Source organism: Hylobates moloch, unplaced genomic scaffold (assembly GCF_009828535.3).
Source record: "Hylobates moloch isolate HMO894 unplaced genomic scaffold, HMol_V3 SCAFFOLD_3, whole genome shotgun sequence".
Lineage (NCBI taxonomy): Eukaryota > Metazoa > Chordata > Mammalia > Primates > Hylobatidae > Hylobates > Hylobates moloch.
In genome coordinates this window covers 144,419,199-144,442,333 of record NW_026652278.1, presented here as the reverse complement: position 1 = coordinate 144,442,333, position 23,135 = coordinate 144,419,199, and the positions used below count along the sequence as shown (strand labels likewise).

The 23,135-nt window shown below is 37.0% G+C and overlaps 1 protein-coding gene across 9 annotated transcripts in view; it reads right to left on the bottom strand.

The window, feature by feature from the left end:
• Nucleotides 1–395: 395 nt before the first annotated feature.
• The window catches only part of TRIM2 (tripartite motif containing 2), a 131,960-nt gene continuing 109,220 nt past the window's right edge, over nt 396–23,135 (bottom strand). For 6 of the 9 annotated variants that reach the window (XM_032148392.2, XM_032148396.2, XM_032148414.2 and 3 more), the window contains exons 9-12: nt 16,879–17,059; nt 15,587–15,657; nt 11,081–11,221; nt 1,939–4,911 (exon numbers count right to left, since the gene is read on the bottom strand). In XM_032148392.2, coding sequence (XP_032004283.1) covers nt 4,759–4,911; nt 11,081–11,221; nt 15,587–15,657; nt 16,879–17,059 — 546 coding nt within the window. In that variant the 3' untranslated portion in view covers nt 1,939–4,758. Of the gene's footprint in view, nt 4,912–11,080; nt 11,222–15,586; nt 15,658–16,878; nt 17,060–23,135 lie in introns of all 9 variants that reach the window. The other 3 variants (XM_032148407.2, XM_032148411.2, XM_032148399.2) reach the window with 2 other exon arrangements.

Sequence of the window (23,135 nt, the reverse complement as noted above, 5' to 3'; positions counted from 1 at the left end):
GGACTGCTTGAGCCAGGGAGGTCGAGGCTGCAGGGATCCATAATCACACCACTGCACTCTAGCCTGGGCAACAGAGCCAGACCCTGTCTCAAAAAAAAAAAAAAAAAAAAAGGATAGTAAGGTTGTTCTACTTCTATAACTTTCTAAATGTACATGTTCTACACATGTATCAGGATTTTCCAAATTCCTACTTAAGATACATCCTAAATACTAATGGATTATTAATGTCATAACAAAAATTTTCTTGAGCTTTTCCTCACTAGTATAAATAGTCTGGTTGCAGTATTGCCATCTTCCACAGATTCCAGGACGTTCCTCAATTTCCCTTCAGGTAGAGAATATATTAAATATTCACTCTGCAAATGGAGAAATATTAAATAAATAAATATTCACTCTGCAAATGGAGAAAACAAGCTTTAATATAATGATTTGAGATTTTGTGCATGGTAAAGAGATACACATGAATCCTGTTTCTCCTATGTTTCAAGACAGAATTAATTGAAAGTTTCATTGTAGACTAAAGCATCCAAAATACTGTGGTACGTATGTAGCTACGAACATACAAACACTTTGATGCACAGCGTTCATTCTTTTCTTTAAATAGGCAGTCAACATTTTGATTCATAAAAGAACAAATGACGAGAATATATCAGTATCAATGTCAGAGAGTGCAAGACTTAGTGTTCTATACATAAAACATATGAAACAGACCTATAAAGATGGAATGTACAAAATCTAAAAAGAAAACAAAGCAAAAAAAAAAAACCCTTCATATTCATACATAGGCTTGAAAGTCTATAGAATTGAGAACGATATAAAGAATTCTATTACCAGAATACACTCCATTGATGACAGAACATTCCCATGTCATAAAGCAAAAGCATTGAGTTTAAGGCTGTGTTGCTTTCAAAGTTAATGGAAGTGCTGTACATTCATTGGAACAACATAGCCAATTTATTAATCTATTCTAGAATATTAATAGCTTTCATACATTCTCCACAAACAGACCACACAATCACTGCCACACAATTCATCTTTAGAAAGTTTTTAAGCATCATGATTTGTAGCTTACTGTCATTGAAAACAAAACAAATAATTCTTTATTTATACCAAACAAATCTTTGATGGGCACTTAGTTTCCTTTATGGCAATACTAGATTTCTAGTTATCAAAAATATTAAAGTAATTATAAAGTTTAAAACCCTGCAACATTTACAGAAACCAACAGTATTACCACTTTTGCTTTTAAGCTAAATTAGATAATGTTTGCATGAAATAGCTTTCATTTTTTCCTACCTGGAGATGTCTTGTTTTTAAATTATTAAATTATCAAACTAAAAATACTCCTCCCTTTTCAGAAGCTAGTGAATAGAGAGGATACTATAGAGTCTACAAAAAGATTTTTCCCATTTGAAGTAATCTGCAGATTACCTAATGTTTATTTACTACTTCCTCCAATTAACTAAGTAGGTATTACCAAAGCATTTCTGTTAACCCTTCAGTGCTAAGGATTCACAGATACTTGCTAGTGTACTGCTATTCCAGTTAACTCCATGTTAGGACATACCCTGTATATTTAGTAGTGGAAGCAAGTGTGTTCTAGCTGCATGGATCTGGAGTATTTATTTGCCTCAAATCTAGTCACAGTAAATTAAAATAAGGAAACTTAGGGACTTGTTTAGTTCTGGAGACTAAAGTTTGATCAAAATACTAAGTACCATTAAAAAAATGGCAAACAGTCATAAAGGACTTGTAGTCATGTATTTCTGGATGGTCAAGTGACTCTCTGCCTCCCCATGTCCAGCAAGGGGGGCTGGGGGTCTGTACCGGGAGGAAATGCATCGTCACTGACCTTGAAATCCCAACCAGCAATATTTTGCCTTACGTGCCCAGGGGAAATTTGAATGAGTAATTTTTCAGTGCTACTTATCATGAATGTATGACAGGTTCTATACACTTGACAAAGAGAAATCAAACAATAATGGTAGCCCAGAAAAAAGCCACTTATTTTAATATCCTTCTCAGTTTACCAGAAACCATTTTCCATAGAATGTGACAAAATTTCATTTAAATTTTGTCTACTTGTATCATATCAGCAGCACTTTCCCCCAAAAATATGCTTACCAAGAAATACAGTAAATGCACATATGTATCCAAGTGTGAAATGTTATCTATACTTTAACATATATAATCACATATTTTTTGGAAAAAGTATAGTGTTTCCTGGAGTGCCCATAGCGTGTGTTTTAGCAACACATAGTGGAGCAGGTCTGAATCAAACTATTCTTTCATTCCAGTTTGTGCCAATATTGACATGTAAAAAAATTAGCTTTGTATTCAGTCTACTATTGAGATATCTAGCCTGATAGGATATGATATGATGGCTGGTTAGACTGTAAGTTAATTTCTAAGTTCACAAATATAATTTAAATTTTGTGCAAAAAACCTCTTTAAATCAACTAGTTTTAAGATCAACAGCCTGGGACAGAAGGAATCTAAATAGAAAGCCATTTTTACTTGTGAAAATAAACTAAAATTAATGTAACCAATTTAAAAAGTTTCTTTTAAACAATCTAGACAAGAGTCTAGCCTGTCTTTTGTGCAGAATGTTAGTACATGGCAAAATGAAATTCCCACCCCAGAATGTCAGCTCTGAGGGGGCAGCGATTTTTACCTGTTTTGTCCATCACTGTATTTCTAGTGCTTAAAAGAGTACTTGGTACCTAGTAGGTACTCAGTAAATATGAATGTTTAAATTCAAAGATGTATCTCACTGATGTTAGGAAACAGTGTCTTCATTTAACATTCTAAAAAGTTATTGAGTTTTATAGCTTTATCACAGACAGGCTCAAATATTTTTTAAAACTCTACCTAACTAAAAAAATATTAAACCTAAATGTAAATCTTCCTGGAAAAACCTTTTTTCACAGGTTGATTTGGGCATAATAAATTTAATAGACAATTTGAAGTAGCTAGATTTCCCTTCTAAATTTTAAGAAGTCCTATATAGAGAATGACTGAATTATAAATTAATAAGCAATAAACATCACATTCATATAATTATACATAGGGGAAATGTTTTCTTATAGTACAGTTCTAAGGTGCTTTCAGTGAAGAAGACCCCAAAGTCACTATCGAAAATGTCAAACATGACATCCTATTTGGTAGAACTGAGTAGAAAATTAAACAGTGGAAATAGACCACAGCTTATTTTACAGTACCAATGACAGATGAACGATTGACTAAATAGTTCTTAACGTTTCTCAAAATGCATTTATATTTAAATTAAATATAACTCAAGTTCAACTTTTATTTTGACCTGTTGGGTTTTTATGTGTGTGTGTTTTTTTTTTTTTTTTTGAAAGCACAGAAGGCCATTTTCTGACTAAAAGTCAGCCACCACCGTCATTCTTGGAAAATGGCAAAAATTAAATCTGCTTTAGGGCTTGCTCCACTGGGACGGCTTTAAACTGCTTAGTAAAGGAATGTGCTGAAGAATGGCTGGACGAAGCTTCTGTCTTTCAGAGTGCTGCCTATTTCAATACACCAAAGATTCAGCTATATATATGTGTGTGTATATATATATATATATATATAATACATTCTATCTTACCCTAATCATGTATACATAGTCCCTTGACACCTCTACTATTCATTAAACAATGATAAATAACCATAACATGCCCTTACCTGTAATGCTTTCAAGATAACACAACTTTGGTAACACTTGCTTTCTAAGGGGAAATCATTAATAAATCACATGCCTTTGGTTGACACCATCAGTCCTCCAAAGGGCTACTTATGGCTCTCTGTCCTAGGATACTGGTGTCCTACTACATGTGCCGACATTTGCAGGAGGTAAAGCTTTCGCTTTCATGAAGTCGAAGAGAAGAGACACGTGTGAAAACATGGTACATAAAACATGACTAACTTTTTCTTGATTACATTCCAGTGCAATGATCTGGAGTTAACAGGGCAGTTTGTTTCCCAAAAGGTAGCATTACTTTTGTAATATGCTTTTCAAAACATTAGAAATTTCAGGTTTCCCTGAAGAAGTACTTTGTTTTCTGATACAAGGTGAGCCAAAGGGGTGGTGAAAAGAACACACAAAAAAGGATCTTTGTCTAACCCAGAAAGGTTGAGAAATTTGCACTGATTCTTAAGTTCTGAACTCCAGAGGCCTGCTAATCAGAGCTGGAATCATTTTGCAAGACAGCCTTACTTTTTCTAAAGTAATTTATATGTAGTTGTTGATAACCAAAAAAATGTCACAAGAGTAATACCTACTGTAAAAGTGAGGTTAGAAGATTGCCTGGGTCTTGTGACCTAGGTTAAATGAAGTATATAACTATAATAGATTTTGTTTTTGTTCTGCTTTTGGAAGTTCTATGCAAAAGCTACCATTACCATTCACAGGATTAACAAATACCTTTACATATGCTAGTTTTTTTAAGTGTCTGTTTGATTTGCAAAATTAGTTTAGCTACATAAATCCTGTCCCTTAAGCCATAGTTCACAGATGTAAAACTGCAGTTTTTATAGATTCAGTAGAAGAGTTTTTTTTTTAACCCTAAAGGTGAAATACAGAAATTGGATAAGCAATTTTTAAGGAAATTGTTACATTCAGAAATAACCTTGGAAAGTTCACCAATGATTCCTTCTGGCATAAAAACTCTAGTCATAATCTGGTCCCGCATTGAGAAATCCATTCCAGTTTATAGTGCAAGACCTTGGAAGTGGGTATCCAGCTGCCCACCATTACTGTAAGTATCGATAGACTTTGAAACAGTGATTTCCAGAGTCTGCAACCACAACATGACCATCTGAAGTTAGGGCCAGGCCTTGGGGGCCATAGAGTGGGTCAGCAGATGTGTTAATGTAAGACAAAAATGATCCACTCCCATCAAAAACCTGTAAACAAATAGGAAGTCAGAATGTTATAGGAGAAGTTATATGCTGAACATGAGTTAGAAAACTCTTGATGCTAATGTTTTTCTGTTTCTTTCTTTTTTTTTCTTTCTTTTTGACAGGGTCTCACTCTGTCACCCAGGCTGGTGTGCAATGGTGTGAAGACAGCTTACTGTAACCTCTAATTTGTAGGCTCAAGCGATTCTCCTGATTCAGCCTCCCAAAGTGCTAAGATTATAGCCATGAGCCACCATGCCCAGTATATATGCTTTTATATTTAAAATATTAGCATAAGCCAGGGGCAGTGGCTTATACCTGTAATGCCAGCACTTTGGTAGGTGAAGGTGGGAGGATCCCTTGAGGCCAGGAGTTTAAGAACAGCCTAAGCAAGATAGCGAGACCCTGTCTCTTAAAAAAAAAGCAGAAAAAAAAAAAAAACAAAACAAAAAAGCACTTAAGTAATAATCTATCCATCTATGGATATGTCTTTGTTTATGTCACTATCATATCTATAATCCTACTCTCCACTTACCTTGCTTTCTCTCCCCATCTATTTCCAGTTGGTGGAGTAGAATATGCCATTGGCTGCTAGCTTTCACTTATATTCCTATAGTGGTCACAACAAATATTGGGTGGGAAGGGCCCTAGATGGTGCTTAAAAAATGAATGAACCTTATTGTTCATGTTAAATCTTCACTTATTCCACTTCCAGCCTCACATCCTTTTCCTCCCCCCCAATTATAAGGGGAAAAATCAGCAACTAGATGATGGAAGAATGTTCCTGAGTCATAATAGCAATGAGACAGTAGAAATTATTTTTTCCTTTTCAGAAAAGTGAGTTGTAAGAAGTCAATGGTTCAACATGTAAAGCCATCCCCTGGTATCCCAGGAGATTGATACCAAAATCTTCAGATTCTCAAGTACTTTATATAAAATAGCCTAGTATTTGCACCTAACCTGTGCACATCCCCCCATATATTTTAAATCATCTCTAGATTACTTCTAATACCTAGAGCAATGTAAATGCTATATAATGTAAATAACTATGTATTTTTACAATTCGTATTATTTTTAATCATTGTATTTAACAAATTATTTTTCCTGAAATTTTCGATCTGTATTTGGTTGAATTCACAAATGTGGGATTTGGGGGTACGGAGGGCTGATCATATATTTGGATGTGAAATCACTTTCTTTTGGTCTATCGGTTTCTGCTTTGTTACTTTTGTTAAATTTTTATTTTGAAATAATTATAGATTCATAGGAAGAGGCAAAGATAGTAGACAAAGGTCCTGTGTACTCTTCACTCAGTTTCCTCCAATGGTCACATCTTCTATAATTATGGTACCACACAAAACCCAGTACATTGACTTTGGGTTGTGTGTGTACAGTTTTATGTCATTTTATCATGTGTGTAGATTTACCACTGCAACCAACGTACAGAATTATCCCATCAACATAAAGATCTCCCTCTTGCTGCATCTTTATGGTCATACTTACTCCCCTTTCCTCACATCTCTAATCCTTGCCAACCACTAATCTGTTTTCCTTCTCTATAATTTTGTTATTTTTTGAGAATGTTACACAAATAGAATCATATAGTATGTAACCTTCTGAAAATGGCTTTTTTTCACTCAGCATCATGCCCTTGAGATGCATCCGAGTTGTTGAGTGTATCATTAGTCTGTTCCGTTTTAATGCCAAGTCATATTCCATAGCATAGACATACCAGTTTGTTTAGTCATGAACCTATTGAAAGACATCTGGGTTATTTTCAGTTTTGGGCTATTACAAATAAACCTTCTACGAACAACAATGTACAGGTTTTTGTATGGACGTAAGTTTTCATTTCTCTGTGACAGACACCCAGGAGTATAATTTATGGGTTGTATGGTAAGTATATGTTTAGTTTTTAAAGAAACTGCCAAACTATTTCAAGGCTGACTGTGTAGTTTTGCATTTCTACCAGCAATGCATGAGAGATCTGGTTTCTCTACATGCTCTCCAGTGTTTGGCATTATTAATATTTTTAATTTTAGCTATCCTTATAAGTGTGCAGTAATATCTCACCATGATCTTAATTTGTACTTCCCTAACGTCTAGTGATATTGCACATCTTTTTATGTATACATCCTCTTCGGTAAAATTTCTCTTAATGCCTTTTGCTCATTTTTCTTTTCTTTTTTTTTTTTTGAGACGAAATTTCACTCGTCACCCAGGCTGGAGTGCAATGGTGTGATCATGGCTCACTGCAACCTCCGCTTTCTCGGTTCAAGTGATTCTCCTGCCTCAACCTCCCAAGTAGCTGGGATTACAGGCACACACCACCACACCCAGCTAATTTTTGTATTTTTAGTAGAGACGCAGTTTCGCCATGTTGGCCAGGCTGGTCTCAAACTCCTGACCTCAGGTGATCCACCCGCCTTGGCCTCCCAAAGTGCTGGGATTACAGGTGTGAGCCACAGCACCCAGCCGCCTTTTGCTCATTATTCTAATTGGATTGTTAAATTATTTTACTGCTGAGTCTTGAGAATCTTTACATTTTCTAGGTATAATTCCTTTGTAAGAAATTCAGTTGGTAAATATTTTCTCTCAGTCTGTTGCCTATCTTTTTATCCTCTTAAAGGGATCTTTCACAGAGCAAAAGCTTTTATTTTTTAAGAAATGCAATTTGTTAATTGTTTTTCTTTTATGGATTATAGTTTGGGTATTATGTCTAAAAACTCTTCATGGAGTCCTAGGTCCCAAAGATTTTCTCTTAAATTATTCTAAAAGTTTATCTCCTCAAACATTATCTTCTAAAAATGTTATAGTTTTACCTTTTACAGTTAAATCTACAGTCCATTTTGAGTCAACTTTTTGTACAAATTAACATTCATTCTTTTTTTCCTCTGTGGTGGTCTTAGCTGTTCCAGTCCCATTTGCTGAAAAGGCCATCATTCCTCCATTGAATTGCTTTTGTAACTTTGTCAAAATGCAATAGGCTGTACAACTGTGGGAGCCATTTCTAGATTCTCTATTCTGTCCCACTGATGTATGTGTTTATTCCTCCACCATATTACGTAGACTTGATTATGGTAACTATATAGTAAGTCATATAACTTACTCTACGGGTTAGTAAGGGTAGAGTGATTCCTCTCAATTTATTCTTCTTTTTCAAAATTGTTTTAGCTATTTCCTTTGCCTTGCCATATAAATTTTAAAATAAGATTTATATCTGCAAAAAATCCTGCTGAGATTTTGTGTTAAACCTGTATATTAATTTGAAGACAACTGACATCATTGTTGAGTCTTGCAATCCATGAACACAGTTGTTTCTCCATTTACTTAGACCTTCTTTGATTTCTTTTGCCAGCATTTTATAGTTTTCAGCATACAAATATTGAATATGTTTTGTTATTATACCTAAGTATATATTTTTTCAGTGATTCTAAATGGTGTTGTATTTTTAATTTTGGTTTTCACTGTTAGTTGCTAGTTTATAAAAATATAATTTTTTTTTGTTTTTTCTTAAGAGACAGGGCATCTTGCTCTGTCACCCAGGCTGGAGTGCAGTTAGCACAATCATAGCTCACTGCAGTCTCCAGCTCCCAGACTTAAGGAATCCTTCTGCCTCAGCCTCCTGAGTAGCTGAGCCTATAGACATGTGCCACCATGTCTGGCTAATCTTTGTATTTTTTTGTAGAGATAGGGTCGTTCTGTGTTGCTCAGGCTAGTCTCAAACTCCTGGCCTCAAGCAATCTTCCCACCTTGGCCTCCTAAAGTGCTGGCGTTACATACATGAGCCACCGTGCCCGACCATAATTGATTTTTGTATGTTGATCTTGTATTCTGCAATCCTGCTGAACTCACCTATTCTAGGAACTGTTTTTGTAGATTCTTTGGGATTTTCTATGTAAACGTCATGTTATCTGCAAACAGGGAGAGTGGTTAAATTCTTCCACTCTAATTTGTAAGCTTTTTATTTCCTTTCTACCTTTTGTGCTGGCTAGAACTTCTAGTATTATATTGAACAAGAATAGTGAGACATCCTTGCAGACATCCTTGCTCTATAAGGAATGCATTCAGTCTTTTACTATGAAGTATGGTGTTAGCTATAGATTTTCATAGATGTTGTTTATCAAGTTGAGAGAGTCTTAGTTTTCTGAGAGTTTTGTCATGAATGGGTATTAAATTTTGTCAAATGATTTTTCAGTGTCAATGGATATGATCATATAGTTTTTCTTCTTTAGAATTTTAATATGGTGGATTATTACATTGACTGATTTTCTTTATTTTTATTTTTCTTTTTTAAAGGGCAGCCTCCCAAGCCAGAATAGCTCAGAGACTCCCTGATTTTCTAATACTAAACCAGTCTTGCAGTCCTGGAATAAACTCCACTTGGTCATGGAGCAATTTTTACATATTGCTGAATTATATTTGTTAATATATCTTTAAGAATTTTTACACACCAGAGGAATATTGGTCTGTAGCTTTCTTTTTTGTACTGTCTTAGCCTGGTTTTGGTAACAGGGCTTCAAAAGCTGATTGGAAAATGAGTTGGGAAGTATTCTCTTATCTTCTATTTTCTGGAAGAAATTGTATACAATTGTTACTAAATTCTTTAAACATTTGGAAGAATTCCATGGTGAAATCATCTCCATCTAGACATTTCTTTTTGGTGTTTTAAAATTATGAATTAAATTTTCTTAACAGTTATAGGGCTATTCAAATTATTTCATACTGGAGTTGTGGAGTTGGTATTTTTTGAGGAGTTGTCTATTTCATCTAAGTTGTCAAACTTATGTATGTAGAGTTGTTCACAGAATTCCCTTATTATCCTTTTGATGTCTACAGGACATGTATTAATATTTGTATTTTGTGTCTTTTCTCTTATTTCCTTTGTCAGTCTTGCTAGGGTTTTGTTGGTTTTATTATCTTTTCAAAGAGCCAGTTCGCTATTTCATGGATTTTCCCTATTGCTTTTCTGTTTTGAATTTCATATTTCTTTTTTGTTTTTAATTTTTTGAGACAGAGTCTCCTTCTGTTGACCAGGCTGGAGTGCAATGATGCGATCTTGGCTCAATGAAGCCTCTGCCTCCTGGGTTCAAGCGATTCTCCTGCTTCAGCCTCCTGAGTAGCTGGGCTTGCAGGTGCCTGCCACCACACCCGGCAAATTTTTTGTATTTTTAGTAGAGACGGGGTTCCACCATGTTGGCCAGGCTTGTCTCGAACTCCTGACCTCAAGTGATCTGCCTGCCTCGGCCTCCCAAAGTGCTGGGATTAAAGGCGTGAGCCACAGCGCCCGGCCTTTAATTTCGGCCTTGCTTCCTTCTGCTTGTTTGGGGTTTGCTCTTTTCTTTCTAGCTTCTCGAGATGGCAGCTTGGATCATTGATTTAAAATGTTGCCTCTTTTCTAATAGAAGCATTTAGCATATTAATTTCCCTCTCAGCAATGTTTTTGCTAAATTCCACAAATTTTGATAAGTTCTGTTTGCATTTTCATTCAGTCCAATATATTTTACAATTTTCCTTGAGACTTGCTCTTTGACTCATGGGTCATTTAGCACAATAGTGTTTTTAAATTCATAAAACAAAACACATGGGATTGTAAAAAATCATATTAAAATATAGCTATTGAAATATACTAAGTTGTGATAGAGCAATATGTGTATGCTTCTAAAAATTAGCACATTAAATAATAAGAAATAGTAATGGGTCTAATAATTACTGTAATTTTGAAGTAGTGATGAGAATAAGCGACAATTCAAGATTTTTGCAACAATATGATATGAAAATTTCTGTGATTTTTCTTGGTGACAAAGTCATAGGTATTACTAAAATTACTATGATTCTTGCTTATATTCATGATTAAGGGAAATGATAATTTTCAGCTAGAGGTTCATAAATATAATAATGTAATACTTTTATTCAATGGCCCCCTTGAATTCTATCTTCAGACCCTTTGGGGGGGTCTGTGGCGTCCATGCTAAAACCCCAATTTAGAGGGTTTCACTCTGGTAACATTTTTTCTACTCCATCTTGCTGAGTTTGGTCCTTCTGGTGAGAGTATCTATGGTCCTACGTCCTAACCAATGGAAAAGAGAAAACATTCCAGTTTGGGGGACAGCAAATTCTTCACTTTTGACAAATACCAAACACTCTAACCATATACATTAGCACGTTGATCTACCTGGATCCTGCTGTTTCCCCAGTCGGCCACAATGATGTTTCCATTTGAATCCACTGCTACACCTGTTGGAGCATTAAACTGCCCATTTCCTTCTCCATTTGAGCCAAACTTCAACATGAATTCTCCTTCCTGATTAAACACCTGTATGAAATATTTTTAAATTATTTTGTTTTACATCAAAATACTTGAATCAACATTATGGATTAAAAAAATACCTATTTGAGCAGGTTATTTATAACAAGACCTATGATTTAAGACATTCTAAAAAAAGAAAATGAAATCTACAAGACAGACTGCATATCATTGTGGTTCCCTAAATTACTGTATAAATCTGATTTATCATTTGTTAAATCATCACTTTTTTGGGCTTATATCTGGTTATTAAATCCTTATGTGAATGATACCTTTGTTATAAATTATAAAATACTGTACAAGTTAGTATGAGTAAGAAGTGGTATAATTTTCAATAATACTATTCTTCCCACCTTTAAAGAAATTGCTCAGTTTCAAGAATGGGCATTGTATTTATATTTCTAACAGGATGGATGACCATTAAAAGTTGGATCAGAGAGTAGGAGTTTTTTGTTATGCCAGATGCTCAGAATTTATTATCATTTTACCATATCAACATAACTAGAAAGAGTAGGCTGGACTTCATACTTAACAATGGGAGAAATTCATTGCATGTGTGTGTGCACATGTGTGGTAGCAGCAGGTGAGAAATAAGAAAAGGGCTTTTTTATTTACCCTCAGAAGATATTTTAGTTTGAGAGTTTATATGATCCTAAGGCTTTGATGAATATAAAAGTAGTTTCTATTACTCTATTTTCTATTACTCTTTTATCTCTCAGTAGAGAGAAGGGAAGCTGTTAGAAGTAGGGGGCTAAACAGAACTCTTAAGCAAATTCTCTAACATCTGATATGGTCAAGCAGTGGAGTGCTGTGGTTAATTACATATTCTTATTAATAGAGTGCTACTAAATATGTATCAATACAGATCACTGATTTTGAAAAAAGTAAATGTTAATGTTTAATGATAACACGATAGTAAGCATAATTGTATCTCGATGATCCAGATGATACCTAATGGTTTTGAAATGTCTCCAGGACATTATTTTTAACTTCCATTGTCATGATGCCTAGATGCATAGAAATATTCATTGACAAATCTGAAAGTATTATGTACAAGGCACTTTGAGAGTAAGATTTCCTCAAATGTAGAACTGAAAGAGCTCACTATATTTGAGTGTAGATCTTCATTTGGGGATGATCTCAAGACCTTTTAGAGAGCCACCTGTTGTCATCTCTGATTACAAAAGATCAAAATGACCATTACTTTTAGGTAAGTACCTTGGGAAAGTAGGACACTTCCATCTCTACAGGCTAAACTCACATTACGATCAAAAAGAGTCATGGCTACTTCCTGAATTCATTACATACTTGCCAAGAAAGCAAGCCACCTCTGTGGTTCTTTAGAAAGGACCAAGGCAAGAACAACCAGCTTTTACTAAGATGCCATGTTTAAATTTTTTTTTCTGACTCTTTTTGTCTCCTTTTACATAACACATTCTAGTTTTAAAGACCAGTGGGAACATGTTTATGCTGGACACAATTTATTATTCTCTATTTTTCCCCTTATTAAGTCCTACAAATAATCTTTTTGTTTATCTTTCTTTTGAGATGGAGTCTCATTCTGTCACCCAGGCTGGAATGCAGTGGCACAATCTTGGCTCACTGCAACCTCCACTTCCTGGTTCAAGCAATTCTCCTGCTTCAACCTCCTGAGTAGCTGGGATTACAGGTGCCTGCCACCATACCCGGCTAATTTTTGTATTTTTAGTGGAGACAAGGTTTCGCCCTGTTGGCCAGGCTGGTCTCGAACTCCTGACATCAGGCGAGCTGTCCGCCTTGGCGTCCCAAAGTTCTAGGATTACAGGCGTGGGCTACTGCACCCAGCCTTGTTTATCTTTCTGAGTCAATATGTTTTCCTGGGCATAATCCAAATGACTCAAGTGGTTTTGCTTCATTTTGGGATAACGAAGGATGCCAAATCTAGACTTACTCGTTTTGTGATGAAAAGAAAATACATTCTGCAGATAGCTAAGGAGCTAACTAGAACCCTTGTTAGCACTGACCTATAGATATGTATTTTACACTTATCAACAGAGAAGTGACCTGAATTCAGAACTATTGCTAACTGCCCAGCATTACATGGGGAAGAAAAACCCAAGTATTCCATAAAACTTATTTGGCAATAGTTGTCAAAAAGAAGAGAAACAACAGCGAAAGGCTATGGTTTTTTTAAACAAGAAGAAAATTGAGTTTAAATAAATAGTTAAATAATCTACTTCTACCATACTGAAAACTTGAGTTTTCAGAATCTTAAGAATTATAAATGTTTCATATTTTCTATTTTTCCCAACTAAAATGCCATTTAATTACTTAAAAATTATTCACATGAAAACAAATTAAGAGGCAGAAGTATGAGCTTAAATAGTTTTTTTTATAGCTTTGCTTTTTACAATAAATATTTAAAGCAAGTTTTTTAAAAAATCACATTGATGATAGCCCTTTCCTGATTTCAAAATTCTGCTCATGTCAAATACCATCTCCACTTGGAAGTCTCCCCTGATAATCTTAATTAAGGAAATTTTCTCTTTTCTTCCAGAAGGTTAGGAAACTTTATATGTACCTATTTTATGAAACTATTTAGTGCTACCTGCCTTGCATTTTGGTTACTTACATATGTTTTAATTCTTTCTACAGTGTCAGCCAGGACTGGTAAATAGGAGCCGTCCCACATACCAATGCCAGTTGATTCTTAGAGGTTGCCTGGAGCACTGGACAGGAAAGGCTCTGAGATCACAGTTGCGCTTAGTAGAAAAGAGCAACTTGATTAATTATGACTGTCTTTCAGTTGGGAGTGGGCAGAACCTATGCAAGCATTTGCTGGCCGTGGTACTATTAGGATCTCATATGGGTTTTCTTCTTGCTGAATGCCCTGTAGTTATATGAATGATTCCTCTACAAAGTGAGTGAGAGTAGGAAGTATGAGAACAACCTGTGTTATCCTTTGACAGTTGTGCTCATTCTCCAGCACTGTTATAACTCCCGGGGAGGCAGTCTCCAGCCCGGTTCCTGCTGCCTCTTTGCTCTCTACTTCTGTCCTTCTTTGGCTACCAACTTTTTCCACTATCCTATTCCTTTTACCAAGACGCTTCCCATGGACAATAGTGTCAGCAGAGAATGCAGATTATCTGCATTTGAGTGTAGGGGGGACCTATGCCACAATGTGAGCATCTCTGGAGAGACAATATGGCAGGGAGCAGTTTCAGAAAAAAGCAACGGTGGGTACCCTGTTCCCTTATCCTGACCCCATTTCCGCAGCCCACTGTGCGCTACTGTCTGCACAGGGACTTGGCACCCATCAAAAAGGTCCAAGCCCTCTCCATTTACTCAGGTTAGAGGCTTTCCAGGATGCGGAAAGGACATCACAGAGAGTACCTTTGGGTGTTAAAAATCCTACCCCTTATCTAGCTATCGCAGTCATTAGCACTGATAAGTCATTAGTAATTTTGGTTGCTCAGTCATTGTCTCTAAGTGCAAACTTTACTCACTGGCATACCATCCTCTGCTGTTTCCTTATTGTTTTTCCTTTAAAATGACTCACCTTTTAAAATTTAGATGAATGTATTTAAAAGAAAAACTTTATTATGTCTGTAAGTGCAAAACAGCATCACTAGATGTAAACAAAAGGTAGCCCTAAAATAAATGCATACCTTAAAATAAAAATATCCACCAGTGTACTGCCTATGGCCACTGATGATACCTTCAGTGGAACATGCACCACACCTTGAGAAGCTTGATCTAGGATATTACTAAATATTTTCTCATCATTTCAGTAAGTGAGTAATTTGTTTTGAACCATTTTATTATTTCCTGATTTTCTCATAGTAAAGTTCAAATCTCTCTCCTCTGGTACCTAGTAAGAAAGATATACTATACGTCACTGTTTTCTAAAGAACATCAAAGGTATGAAAGCATTCTAAGAAGTATAAAATATACTGTACGAATGTATGCTGGGATTATCCCCCTCCCCATGCCGTCTGTTGTTGTAACAGGGTCGAGTATCTAATTTTTTTTTAACAAAAAGATGCAGAAAATTGAAAAAGTGATTTTAATTTATTGACTAGCCACAAAATATTAAGCGTCAGAAAGTTCTGCCTCTAAGTTCAATGAATTGCTTTTTAAAGTATAATTTTCAAGTCCTCTTCATTTGCACCAGTTTCAAATTAAGCAACTTATTGCCAGCACATTTTGTTCAATTTCCTGACTTTCCAAGGTCTGTAAGTCCAAATTAAAACCGGAATCTTTGAGCAGAAGCAAAGTCTACTCTTCTGGGTAACTCCTTTTGGTGCCATATGTAAGTATTGCATTATTTTCTCGCAGACCAATTTCTCCATAAAAGCAGTTAAAAGTTAACAACAACTCATGTGCTTATAGTACCTTGACAGAATGATTATGGAAATCTGTAATAATAATCTCATTATTGCTATTTACAGCTGCAAAATGGGGACCTGCAATAAAGATGGAGAAAAATATGTGATGACTACAACAAAAGTGATTACATATAGCAGTTACTGTAACAAACAAACTTAATATATTAACTTAGTTATTTAAGAAAGTACAAAGAATCATAGACTCAGTCTTTGAAAGATCATTCAGCCAGACCTCCAGTTCCAGATAACATGGATCCTATATTATTCTCTACTTGTGCCAGTCGATTCTGATTCCTTCCCAATCAGGCTGGGAGTTCTAGCAGCCCTAATGAAGTGGGAGGAGCAGTAAGCATCAGAATTCATTCTCCGTGCCAGCATCTAAAAGTCACATCTGCCAGCTTCCCTGAGTATCTGTTAGTCATTTTAGAGCCCTCAGCTCCCACTGAGGAAACACGTGGCAACTCAGCATTGGAAAAGAGACTCCAGTATGTAATTTTTAAAAAATTGATTAGCTGGGCATTAGTGGCACATGCCTGTAGTCCCAGCTACTTGGAGGGCTGAGGCAGGAGGATCACTTGAACCCAGGAGGTCAAGGCTGCAGTGAGCTGAGATCACGCCACTGTCTCAAAAAACAAAACAAAACAAAACAAAACAAAAGAACAGAAAACCCACACTATAATTCTGGGTGACATTCAGAACCTTGGCAGAACTGGATACAAAGCACAAACAAATATTATGCAAATTAATAGTAAGTGCCAAAAGCATCCTTTCAAAAAGAAAATTAGTAAGCTATTTTTAGCCTCTTCTTGCAAATGCAAAAACCTAAATAAGCTTGTGACTGCAAAGTGTTACACCAAAGAGACGTAAAACAGACTGCCTTCCTTAAACCTAGCAAATATTCTAGACTCCTGTTCTCTTACAATAACCTAGAAAGGCGAAAAAATATTCTCATTCAGTTGCTTTTTAAGCAAAGCTACAGCTAGGCTGAAATAGTAGTTATTCCTTGTTTTTCAAATATTTTTATTTTAAAATTTATACTTTAACATGAATATTTCAAAGCTAGACTTCTGAGTTGTGAACTGCCACCAATAAAAACCACACAGGGACTGCAGCTCAACTTACTACCAGGTGGATGGGGGTGACTGAGACTCAAGCAACGAACCATGCTTTTGCTTAGATTTTATCCCCAGCATCTTTCCCAAAGCCAGCAAACACACTAGGGATGCGGTGTCTTCAACATGCTCCAACATCATGCAAATGTGAGCAGAAGAAGCATAAAAAAGGGGGTTTACATATTACCATCGAGTGTACCTGCAAACTGCCTGTCCCCATTTCCTCGGCTACCAAACCTGGTGACTATTTTCCCGTTTGGCTGGAAGATAAACACGCAGCACGCCTTGTTGTCCACAACAATAATGTGCCCATTGCGGTCCACAGAAACTCCTTTGGGTCCCATCAGCTTTCCTGATCCAATTTTTGTCTGTTTGAAACAAGTACAGAAATAGAAGTACAGTATAGAGTCAAAGTTTAAACCACTACAGAACATGAAGATAAACACTGTTTTGGTCAACATTTACCTGAAGGTTCAAACGGGTACACAGCTACTCATACATCACAATGAACTTCTGTCTTGGAAAACTGGCTTTGTCACATCCATTATCTGCTATTGATATCTATATAAATCCTTATTCTTTATTTATTTTTTTTGAGACGAAGACTCATTCTGTTGCCCCAGCTGGAGTGCAGTGGTGCAATCTCAGCTCACTGCAACCTCTACCTCCTGGGTTCAAGCAATTCTCCTGTCTCAGCCTCCTGAGTAGCTGGGACTACAGGCGTGCACCACCATGCCCGGCTAATTTTTTTTTGTATTTTTAGTAGAGACAGGGTTTCACTTTGTTGGCCAGGCTGGTCGTGAACTCCTGACCTCGTGATCCACCTGCCTCGACCTCCCAAAGTGCTGGGATTTACAGGCATGAGCCCCTGTGCCCAGCCCTTAAAATCGTTATTCTTAAAAGAGATCACCACCAAAAAAAAATACTCTAGGATCCCCTAAACTGGGGTCACAGTTCCCTGCCGAAGAGGCGGTGTGATCTGGTGAAAGATCACTGGATTATGACTCAGAAGACTGACCTACTTCCATTGCTTGCTTTAAACACACCTGGAATAGCACAGATGGATTTCATTTCCTTAAACTTCAGATTCCTTATACATTAAAAAATGTCCAAAAAATGACCAACCCGACAACTCCCAGTGGCATTTTTGGAAGATGTATTAAGTAGGATAAGGTAGGTAAAGGGTTTATTGTAGAGTGTAGCACACGGCAAGCAGTCACTGTAGGGAAGCCATCACTGTCATTGTTATAGATCATAATTAATATCAAAATTGCCAGGCATCTAGCATTGAACTGTACGAGAATTAAGTCCTCCTTGGGCGGGAGTCACATCTGTTTTATTCACCACTGTGTACTCAGGGGCAACACACGACTTGGTGCATAATAAATATTCAATGAATATCTGTTGAATACATTAATTTTAAAAGTCTAGCATTATTATAGGGCAATCATGATGATTAAATGGCTCCACTTTTTATTATATTTTAAAATAGGAGAAAAGCATTTGATTTCTATCAATCATATACCATATTTTAAATTTTATTCCTGTTCCTGAGTAGACTGTGGTGTGTATTTAAATGTCTATTTGCCATGAGATACAGGTCTTGTACATTTACTTTTCTTTCTATAGCTTCATTTTCTAGACTACATATAAAGAAGTGCTTCACTCATTCACTAATTTATTTCCTAATTCTACAAACACTGCCCAAGCACCCACTATGTGCCTGACACGGTATTCTAGGCACATGGCAAACACACAAATAAGACGTAGCTCCTGCCCTCAAGTATGTCTCAGTCACATTGCAGGGACAAACATGTCTACTGTATCTCTTTAAAGAGTGTAGTATTGAGTCTTCATTTTAATATACTTGGGAGAATTCAAATAGGCCATCTCAGAAGCCATGTGAAGTGATAACTTGATGAGGCCACAGTAGACAAGGAAGGCGAAGGAGCACCCCAGGTGAGGGAATAGCAGGAAGGTATGTTAAGTCAGGGAAACTATAAGAACCACAGTTCTCCCTGGCACCCAGGCTTGACGTGTTGGAGGGGAACAGATCTATGTGTTTTTATGAAAGAACTCTTCACCAGGCGCAGTGGCTCACACCTGTAATCCCAGCACTTTGGGAGGCCGAGGTGGGCGGATAACTTGAGGTCAGGAGTTCAAGACCAGTGTGGCCAAGATGGTGAAACCCCATCTCTACTAAAAATACAAAAATTAGCTGGGTGTGGTGGTGGGTGCCTGTAATCCCAGCTACTCAGGAGGCTGAGGCAGGAGAATCAGTTGAACCCGGGAGATGAAGGTTGCAGTTAGCCGAGGTCACGCCACTGCACTCCAGCCTGGGTGACAGAGCGAGACTCTGTCTCAAAAACAACAACAACAAAAACTCTCAGACATATTATTAAACAAATTAAGGTAGGGAACAATGAGTGTAGTCTGAGTCCACATGTGTTATATGTGTGCATGTATGTACATAGACTTCTGGAAGGAAAAGTGAGAAATCAGCGTCTATATCTTAGAAAACCCAAAAAGTTATATTCTCATAGATTAGGCTTTAGCCTTCTTATTTTATCTCTCTATATTAGTGCTGTCTGATAGAAATATAATGTGAACCACATATGTATTTTTAAATTTTCTAGTGGCAGGATGGGACTTTTCCATGATGGGGACTTTAGACTTTATATGCTCCTTTTATTCTTCTAAGTTTATAAATGATGGAGATTCAGATTTCATCTCTTTAGAGCAAAGGAACACAATTACTTAGGAAAGAAACAGTGGTTTTCTTGGCAAGAGAAACTGCTGTGTAAATTTGATTCTGATTCTCCAATCTAGCCCAAAGATCAAAGAGGCTATAACATAATGGTGGGTAAACAGATGGCATTTGTTGTTTCATGTTTAAATGGAGGGTAAGTCAGCAGAGATCAAAAGGGAGAGAAGGCACTTCGATGATTAAAACAAGACTATCATTACTACCTAACATTATGAACACTTGTAGTTGCTTAGATGACTCAACCAAATAATATCAAATGGATAATTATCTAGAATAAGAAGAGAAAATAAAGGGTTACTTCCATTCTATCATGTACTGACAACTAGGGCAGATCTAAAAGAATAACTTAAACATTGAACCAAAATTTCTTTCCACTTCCCTTCATCACTCCCAGTTTAGCTGCACTGGATTCAACCAAGTGAAAGGTAAGAATCCCTGCATTTCCCTGATTGTGTCAACCCCATGTTAAACAGAATAGTAAACAAAATTGAGACAGAGTTTTGCTCTTGTTGCCCAGGCTGGAGTACAATGGATCTCGGCTCATTGCAACCTCTGCGTCCCGGGTTCAAGCGATTCTCCTGCCTCAGCCTCCCGAGTAGCTGGGATTACAGGTGCCTGTCACCATGCCCAGCTACTTTTTTTGTATTTTTAGTAGAAATGGGATTTCACCATGTTGGCCAGGCTGGTCTTGAACTCCTGACCTCAGGTGATCTGCCTGCCTGGGCCTCCCAAAGTGCTGGGATTACAGATGTGAGCCACTGTGCCCGGCCCAGCAAAAATATTTTAACCCTGCCTTTGGAATGGTTTAATCAGGGTATTTAACTCAACAAATATGTCCTTAAATTGAACAGGAAAGAGATGAGATATTTTAGAGTAAGGTGGCCACAGGTGTCTCTATTTGTTTGGATAGAAAAGGTTTCTAGATGGGCTGGAAGATAGGAGGCAGTGGGGAAGATAGAATGAATTTAGAGGAGGCAGAGAGAAATAAAAATTAGGGCTAATAAATTGGCGAATAAAAGAAAGAAAAGGAGATAAGATGTTACCTCTCTGGAACTACTAGGAATAAATACAAAGAGTCTACACTGGTGTTAAACGTATGTCTTTCTCAGCACCTGTTTAATTTTACTGAGTCCCACCAAAGAAGAAAAAGAAGAAAATAAGTATCTCTGTCTATACCTGTGGATATTCCACTTGGATGAACTCCTGTGAGGGTCCTAAAGTGTTTTCACGTGCTATCCTTTTACCCTTTGGGTTTCGATCAACACCTATCATAGAAAAGGGTATTGCTGAAACTATACCACCTCCACTCCCCCCATCCTCTAGGGGGTATGAGTGTTCTTTGGAGTTTATTCTCATTATTACCTTTAATATTCCAACTCTAAGAACCCAGTTCTTCTAAGAGTGTCTATTACAGACAGACTATTGAACCACTGAACAAAAAATGCTTAGAGAGCCCTTCTTCCTTAGACATAAAACTCCTGTCTCCGTAAGTGAAACTATTTTAGTATTAGCTTCTGAATTTACAAAGACAGATCGTGGTTTTGCTAGAGTATAAAACATAAACAAATGGGTTGCCTCCAAACTATGTAAACATTTTCAAGATATTCAAGACATAAATATTCACATTAAACTTGTCATATTTGGGTATGTCTTACCATATATACAATTATTAAAATGCAAAAAAAGGGGAAGAAGTTAGAGCTACAGAAAGGCAGGAGATTTTTATGTATATGTGGTCATCATATGGAGCCATTAAATTTCTAGTGAAACCAAAATTTCAAGGGTGATTGAAGAATTGCATGCAGTATTGTGGAATAAAAAATGACAGCTTTTCAGTCTCCAAAATTGACAAGATGCTGCCTCACACAAAACAGAGGCTCAAATCTGAGAGTTTCACAATTACATAACTCATTTCATAAAAACAATGAGGGGACTACAGCAATCTGAAGACTTTAAAAAGGAAAATAGAAATTCTTCCAATAAGAAACCAATGAGTACACTTTGAGTAATCTTTAGAATTCCAGAATGGGTTATGAAAAGCAGCATCTCCAAACTCCTAGACAAGAAAGTGACGACCACCAGGCGCTTGCATGAGGACATGAAGCCCAAATCATAGCTGACCAAACAAGACTTCATTTTTTTGGACAGGGTTACTAGCGGCATGGAAAAGACCATTCATTTCTTAGATCCTTATTTTGTATGTGGCACATAAAATCTCATTTAGTCTTTGCTTAAATCCAATGAGATAGGTCTTTTTTTTCTTTTGAGACAGGGTCTTACTCTGTTACCTAGGCTGCAGTGCACTGGTGTAGTCACGAGTGACTGCAGCTTCTAACTTCTGGGCTAAGCAATTCTCCCACCTCAGCCTCCCAAGTGGCTGGGACTACAGGCCTGCGCAACCATACCTGGCTAATTTTATTTTTTGTAGAGGCAGGATCTTGCCATGTTTCCCAGGCTGGTCTTGAACTCCTGGGCTCAAGCGATCCTCCTGTTTCAGCTTCCCAAAGTGCTGGGATTGCAGGCATGAGCCACCATGCCCAGGCAGGATAGATCTTTTTTTTTTTTTTTTTTTGAGACAGTCTTGCTCTGTCGCCCAGGCTGGAGTGCAGTGGCGCAATCTTGGCCTACTGCAAGCTCCGCCTCCCGAGTTCACGCCATTCTGCTGTCTCAGCCTCCCCAGCAGCTGGGACTACAGGTGCACGCCACCATAGCCAGCTAATTTTTTTGTATCTTTAGTAGAGACGGGGTTTCACCGTGTTAGCCAGGATGGTCTCGATCTCCTGACCTTGTGATCCACCCGCCTCGGCCTCCCAAAGTGCTGGGATTACAGGCTGAGCCACTGCGCCTGGCCAAGATAGATTTTTTTTTAAATCAAAATTTTAAAAACGAGGCTATTGAAGCTCAAGGAAGTTATGATTTGCCGATGGCCAAACAGTAATAAGCTGGGATGGCAATGTGTTGATCTGAGTTAAAACTCATGTTGTCAACAGAAATAGAAGCCTCTAATAGGCTGGATAGGGAAATATATAAGGCATAGTGCAACTGGCCCTTACAAAGATCTTTGACGAGGTGTCTCACAATTTTCTTATGAACAAATGTAGAAAATGGGCCGGCTGATACAATTCTTTGATGACACTTCATAAGAGAGATTTCTGTTATCACCAGAGGGCTCTCTACTCTTTGGCAATTAGGTGAAGACATTGAGTTAAATTTTTATTTGCAAAAAGCTGATGCTGGGAATGATAGCAAATATATCAAACAATGGGATCCCTCAAAGTGTAGCTCCACTTGCATTTTCTCTGAAATTCAGCCTTTTCTTTTTTTTTCCAAATCCCGTATTATATACGTATGTTTTCAGATTGTATCAATGTACGACTCATTAGAGACTGACATAAATTGTTTTCTGTCATTTCTTGTGTATGAATCTTTTTCCCAAAGTGGGCCTGTACATTTTTAAAAGGTGGAAACTATTTTTTACAATTCTGTTTCTCCCATATCATCTGTCACAGGCCTGAGAAAATAAAAAGTACTTCCTAAGTGACAACATGTAGACTAATTTGAGAAATATAAACTGCCTCTTAATAACTCTTTTCAAAAGCTTGTTGTTTTTCATTGAATTGAGGTAACAGGACCAGTTTCCCTCTAAATCTATGGTTTTAAAGAAAAAAAGTGACTGA